Raw genomic sequence first — 7,538 nt, forward strand, 5'->3', positions numbered from 1 at the left:
ATATATATATATATATATACAAAATTATAAGAAAGAAAAGATTTAAAAAGAAAATTATTATTTAGAAGTAATTTTTACTGTGGCGAGAAGAGTGCCAGATGTCCAAGTGGGTAAGTTGTAACCTCTGGACACACCGGAGGACCCTGGATTTCATTTACTTGAGGAATTTTTCGCTGTAATTATTTCGTATATGCTGGCCATCTAATTGTAGTCCACGATAATCTTAAGAAAAAAAGCTCTCTTAGTGCCCAAACGGCGGAAATAATTAAAAAAAATTGTAGTGAGTATAATTATTTAGAACAACTATTTCATCGTACGAGCCAAAAATACTTTATTTTAGTTTTCGAAATTTTTAGCAAAAATAATAATGATGAAAATTTTCAATTAAAATTAAAAAGAAAATACATAGAAAAATACCAATTAATTATTTTTGCGAATTTAATTTCAAGGTTTATCCAGAAGAAAACACCTGATAAAATATTTGATCAATCATAACGTACGAGTGCTTTATTTAATATTGTCAGATTTTTATTGAATTAAATAGAGTATATAAACGAGATACAGAAGTAATATCCGTTGAGTTAATTTCTGCATCGATCATGTTGAAATTTTTCTTAGGAACACTTTGCTTAGCCGCTTTTGCCTCCGCTAAAACGGGATGCAAGTTCACTCAACACGAGGAACGTTGTCTTTCTGTTATTTGCAGTAAATAGATTTTCATTTCGATTTAATAATATAAAACATTCTCACTTTAAATGCAATTTTATTTATTTTATTCTTTAGAACCTGATTATATTACTCACAAAGATACAGTGATAAGTTGTTTGAAGAATGCTAATGAGGTTAGTTGATAAATATACGATTTATAGATTTGTACTGATTATAATAATCATCATGATATTTAAACAGAAAGGATTTGGTGAATGCGTTAAAAAAGTTTATGGGACGTATAATTCAAATGAGAAGCATAATCCAACTTGTCCAAAGAAACTTGAAAAGTACATACAACTGTTTTGTGACGAATGCTTTGTTACAAAAGGCGTAAGTATAAACTTTATTAAAGAAGAATAATTAAAAGTAATATTTTTATACAATTTTAAAAATAATATCAAGATTTATTTCTCTTATGATTGATAATACAGTATATTTATTTCCAAAGACTATATTTTTAAAAATACAAAGCATTAATCTTGTATTAATAGATTGATGTTTATGTTTAGGTTGCCAGTTGTCTGAACAAATTTACTGAAAGCCAGGTAATGTATTTTATCGTACATAAATAAATATATAATTTCCTCGTAACTCTTTATTTTTTATTTTTAGAAATGTATATTGGATATAAATGAAGAAAAAGGCGAAACTTCCGAACGAAACAGATCTTATATTAAAACCATTAGCAAGAAACAAGAAAGTACTTTTACTGTGTACAAAAATAAACTTGTTTACTAAAAATCTCACTATTCTTTGTAACCGTTAAAGTAAATTGAAAATGTATACTGTTATGAAATTACAAAAATTTATTCTTGAATAAATAGTTCATTCAAGCATACGTGCGATAATTTTAGTGGTTTATTAATAACTTGATTAATTAACTAAATAGCTTCTTATAAAATTAAATTATTAATTAATCATTATCATTAACGATATTAAAAAAGTATTAAATTTTTTGATTAATTTATATAACAAACTTTTATTATCAAAATTTTACATAAAAGTTTCTATATAATTTATAAGAAAAACGAATAATTTACCAAATAAAATCGAAATTTATTTTACTTTGTCTATGATCTATATGTTTGAGATATACTCATTAAGATATTTATTGTAGAACAACATTTAAAATTATATAAAGAAAGTACAGAAGTGACAGGCCCACCATTGGGTTAATAACTCCGTAACTCCTATCATTTTGAAATTTCTCTTAGAAACATTTTGTCTAGTGGTCTGGTCTATTAGATATTATTCGTCAGTTTCGAAATGTCTTACTTAGAATTAATTGGTTTTGTTTGGTTTGATAAGATACGCCAACTCAACACATAAGCGTTCTGCCAACGGGATGCCTGTTTGAAAGCCTTTCTATGGATAACAGGTAACTGGCCCGTAGTTAGGTGTTAGAAACGCGAAGAAAACCCGGAAAATTCTAAATGGCCAGCCCGTTGGTCAGACGCAAACCCACTGGTCATGTATTCACGTTTGACCAATGGCAGAGTGGTTTTATCCACTTTACCACACTGATCAGTAGTCGTTGACCTCCTCCCGGAAGAGAGAATGTCCAACAATTACTCATTAATACTGGTCTACTATTATTAATTGAAAAGTGATCCGTGGTGGATAGCTTGTGATGGCCCCGCATATTATCGAAATTGCTAACCCCGCGTTTCTTTATGCAGCGAGAGTGTAGCGAAATGACGTCACGAGCAGTGTTGGCCAATTAGAAACCAATTTCAGTGTGTTCGCTGTAAAGCGCTTCTCGAGCGCTGCATAAAGAAACGCGGGATAACCTTAACGTCCGAAAGACTTCAAATGACTTGCTTAGATTTAAAAAAAATCTTATAAAAATGTGAGAATAATTGCTTTTATGTAGGCCTAATAATAAAGTGTTTAAATTTCGGCAACAGATTGTATAAATTACGTGGAAAGTATGCTCTCGTAAATATCGCGTTTATAGAAAAATTATTGAGCTGCAATTTGAAAAAAATTGTAGACCTACAAATTTCGACTGTCACTCCCTGTTTGTCTGTCTATCCTTTCTTAATTTCGAGAAAAGAGTTAGATAGATGATAGTCGAGACCAGATGTGGAAAGCTTAGAGCAGGAGGCCCTCATCAACTATATACGAACTTCCGTTTTGAAACGGAAGTCACGTTACTTCGATTTAAAATTTTCTCCTGAACGGATCTAGATAGATAACCGACACGACTCTATTGCTAACAGAAAAAGTATAACGTACAGGGACAAGACCACCACTAAAAGAATCGAAAACAGTGTGACGAAAAGTTGCAGTCCGGAATTGTGATGATGGACTCACAATAAATAATCGCTTGTTAATTCTAACGAGCGATTATTTATTGCAAGTTTGGTAGTTTGGTTTATTTGGTTACGTGAGCGATCTATCGGGGAAATGCATACCAGGAAGACTTTTATGGGAAGCTGGACCCTATTTAGGTGTTACTAACCTGGGAAACTCCACGTGGTAAGCCCTACCCACGACTAACTATCGGTGTTCAGTGATTTTATCTAGTCGACTACTGGAGGACACTTTTTAGAATTAAGAAAGTATCGTTCAGAAATGAAAAAAAAAAAAAAACCTGAGTCGTTACATGTGGAAAATTAAATACTGTATTGTATATTTATTAACGAAATAACTTTATTCGATCGAATTGAATCAGTTTTGTCGTAAATATTGTTTAAATTTTTTCGCAATTAATTATGGATATGCATTTACTAGAATGGAAAAGTTCTTTCTTCTTTTGAATAGGAATTTGGGGTAAAATTTTAAACTTGATAATTGCGCGATATTTACTTTTATCGTTTTATTTTTGTTTTTAAAATTCATATATAGGCTGATATTATTTTTATCATAAAATATTAAATTTATTTGAACGAATTCAATGATCTAGATTTCTTTCATAACCAAATATCGTATTGTAAGCCTTTTATTTTTTTTCTTTTGATGCAACAATCAAAATATAAGAGAAGTTAGATCAGCCAACCCTCACCGAAAATTGCAAAAATATATTAATTAAATCAACAAAGCAAATAGAAACAAACTTTTAAGTGGTAAAAAATCTATTTATATCACCAGGTTATTATTTTCTTATAATACTTTTTTTACAAAAAAAAAAAAATGGACACTGTCTAGGACAGGGGTTGGCAACCTGCGGCTCGCGAGCCACATGCGGCTCTTTGGATGTGAAGTTGCGGCTCTTTAGTTCCATACGCAAATATTATTTATTTTATCAAAAAAAAAAAAACATTTAAAAATCGTTCTGAATCGATTAACGAGGATTCGGCACCGATTCTATCTCTCAGCCACTTGTACTCGCTTTTCATCGCACCCCTCCCCCGTGACACGCGTCGTCACTGTCGTCATCCGTCGGAAGCTCTCGAATGACGCCGTCGTCGGATGTTTCTATGAGGTTTAATTCGCTTTCGACGCAAGACAATTCTGAATAAATAGATTAGTTTTTTTTATCAAAAAACTTTATTTATGCGAGTTCTATTTATTGTTGGCAAGAAAAAATTTTGTGGCTCTTTAAAAACTTTGAAATTTTGTAAATTGTAATTTTTGGCTCTTCCGACTCAAAAGGTTGCCGACCCCTGGTCTAGGATAAACCGATAAATGCCAGCAGAGCAGTTAAGCCATGTTTAAACCTCTATATCCGAACAACAACAACAATCTTTTAATAGAACAAAAGTTTCGTACTTTTTTTTATAATAGAGCAACAGCATATTACGAATAAAGCATATTAATTTTTAATAATTTCGAATTTGTGTCAAATTTCCCAATTTAGTTTTCAGGATAGTTTTTAAATTATATTTATATTTTAAAACTGTAAAATTTATATTATATTTGGACATATTTAAAATAAACATTTTGATCAAAATAAATCATTGCTTCGTTATTAAATAAATTAGTTTTTTTGCCATTTTATTTTAAGAATTTTAATAATTCTTAAAATAAAATGGCGAAAAAATAGAATTTTTAATAGAATATGTTTGAGTATTTTTTTGTTTACAATTAAAAATTGGTTTTATTATTTCTGTATAAGTCTTTGTGTCCAATAACACAACCTCATACGATCCCATACTTCGAGCTACCCTATCTTTCACTATAAGATAGTGAGTTAGGCGTTTGCTCAACGCGAAGGCTTGAGTAGAAAACACACCGTCGGGAGATCTTACAATTATTATATTGTTTCATATAATTATCTTAACTTTATTAAATGTGCAATATTTCAATTATTCAAAAATTAGAAAGCAAATTAATTTTTTAATTAAAAATTTAAAATAAAATAAAGTAAGATATAATAAATTCATGTCATTTGATATATAATAATAGTTAGAAACTTTTTATTTAATCTTCTTTACAATCAATTTACACAAAAAATTTTACAGAAATATATTAAAGTAGCCAATAAATAATAATGATAATAAAAATTAGAAAATTGAATAATAATAGTGAGTAATTATTCCAACAACATCTATAAATTTACTAATATTTTTGTAAATTTATAGATGATTCCCTACATAATGATTTGTCCAATGTAATCATTGATTTTTCTATTAAATTGCTTGAAGTGAGGACCGAAATGTTCTGAGAATTCTTACAATATACATTTCTACATTAAATTTAATTAATCAGATTTCGCGAAATTTTCATTATATCCTGAAATTGCTCACATTTTTAAAATAAAAATCAAAATTATCTAATAATAGAGTAAATAACTGCAAATTTCCAATAAACGGTTTAAATATATTAGCCTACATTACGTTACATTTGCACACCAGACGTGGAGATTTAAACGATAAAATTATAAAATGTTTAGTAATCATATCTATCATCTAGTCTAAAATAAAACCATTGAAAACTTTGGGGAACCCGAGATGGAATTAGAACAGATCGAAAAACCACGTGAATTTTCAGGAGGAAGTCCGTCCGGATATGTCGGACTCCGTCCTTCACCATCCGACCACCCAATTCTGGGTCTGGCCAAACTCATAATGGGCTTACTAAAAAGTTCCTCTTAGTGCTCACAAGGAGAAAAGAATTTAGAAAAAAAAACTCTTCAAAATTGTCACATTAATTGAAATTTTTTATAATTTAATCAAGCCAGAAAATATGAAATGACGCTCGTGTTTATATAAAGAATTTCATTTCCTATTACGCATTTGTTCTGTTTATTCACCACAATGTAAATACATGTACAGTACTTTACATCGTTCCATGTTTTGTTTAATCGTAATTTTTATAAATCATAATTCTATAATAATTATAAGGAGTTTATATTAAACATACAACTAATTTTATAAGTAATTTTTTTTTTCTTTTCCTTTATTAAATATTTCCGATTATACAATTAATCGACTTTGTATACATAGTCCAATTCAAAAATCATAAATGTAGTTCATAAACAAGCTTCATTCTTAAAACGAGTATGAGGAATATTGAGGTGATTTGCCATATTTCAAATAATTAACCGAATCTACTGAATATCATACTGTAAATCCCCAGTTAACGCGGTAGATACGCAGTTTCAAAATAGTTTACACGCGTTAAGCTAACTTTCGATATAGCGCTTTTTTTGATATGGTATTATACTGAAAAAATGGCGTTGGATTAGAATGGATTGAATTGGAAAAAGATTGGAATGACGTAGAAGAGCAAGTGATGCACATTTATTGTACTCGTGCACTTCAAACAGGAATTATATAAAATTTATTCAGCTTTATTGATTTTAATTGATTATAATATTATTTGTACATTCTGTTTACACAATACGGTATACACGTGGCGGTGCCGAGACTTCAAATTCCGAAATTTTAAATTATTTAATTTTATAAATTAAAAATAAAAACTTAAGGACCTTAATCTCTAAAATTTTTTAAGGTTTTAATTACATTTATCAAGAAAAAATGCTTTGAAATGTTATGTTAAACGAGCAATTATTTATTGTGACATAAAATATATTCTCTCCACCTTAAATTATTAGTGTCTTGCCCTTGTACTGTACATCATACTTTTCCTTTAACAATAGAGTCGTTCCGGTCATCTAACACTCTTCGAGAGAAAATTTTTAAATTAACGTGACTTTCGGTTTACATCGGAAGTTCATAATTGGGGCCTTCTGTCCCTAAAGTATCCATATCGGGTTTCGTCTTTCATCTATCTAACTCTATTCCCGAGATTAAAAAAATACAGACGGACGGATGGACGACAGTGGAAATTTATAGGTCTACGATTTTTTTCAAATTGCAGCCCAATACTTGAGAATTATGTTGACTTTTCGGATTCAAGGTTTTAAAAGTCTTATCAAGTGATAAATAATAAAAGAAAAAACTGTAAAATTTTATATATATATATATAAATTGAGTACTGTTTACTTTATGAGAATTTAAATTTAAGAATTAATTTCTACATGTTTTTACATTAATTCAATATATACAGTAGAACCTCCATTATCCGGACCTCCATTATCCGGATTTTCGATTATCCGGATTGTTCAAAATAAACAAAAATTTTACGAATTTGCTGATTCGCACTTGGCAAATTATGACATTGTTTATGTACGTAATGGAATGCATAATTTTTTTGTTTCAACAACGTCTCACCCAGCACAGTGGTAGTAAACTCTTAAATATATTTTACGTAGTAATAAAAATATAACTTGACATACGTATTTATAAATAATTTATATTCAAATTACATCATTTCTATGACCAAGGGTAACGTAAGGCATGGACGAAGTGGGCCACTGCCTATGCCTCGCGGTCCGAAGGGCCTCGCGCCTCGAAGGTTTATGCATTACTTAAAAGCCG

General features: G+C 29.8%; 1 protein-coding gene across 1 annotated transcript; it reads left to right on the forward strand.

Annotated features, from left to right (window-relative positions):
- Positions 1-546: 546 nt before the first annotated feature.
- On the forward strand, positions 547-1,549 carry LOC111616187. The gene is made up of 5 exons (XM_023357607.1): positions 547-705; positions 784-842; positions 910-1,041; positions 1,221-1,256; positions 1,324-1,549. Exons 1-5 carry the CDS (start codon positions 600-602, stop codon positions 1,447-1,449), a joined length of 459 nt encoding a protein of 152 aa, XP_023213375.1. The 5' UTR covers positions 547-599; the 3' UTR covers positions 1,450-1,549.
- The last annotated feature ends 5,989 nt before the right edge of the window (positions 1,550-7,538 follow it).

This window comes from Centruroides sculpturatus, unplaced genomic scaffold (genome assembly GCF_000671375.1).
Source record: "Centruroides sculpturatus isolate CEXI.00-Female unplaced genomic scaffold, Cexi_2.0 scaffold2845, whole genome shotgun sequence".
In the NCBI taxonomy this organism is placed as follows: domain Eukaryota; kingdom Metazoa; phylum Arthropoda; class Arachnida; order Scorpiones; family Buthidae; genus Centruroides; species Centruroides sculpturatus.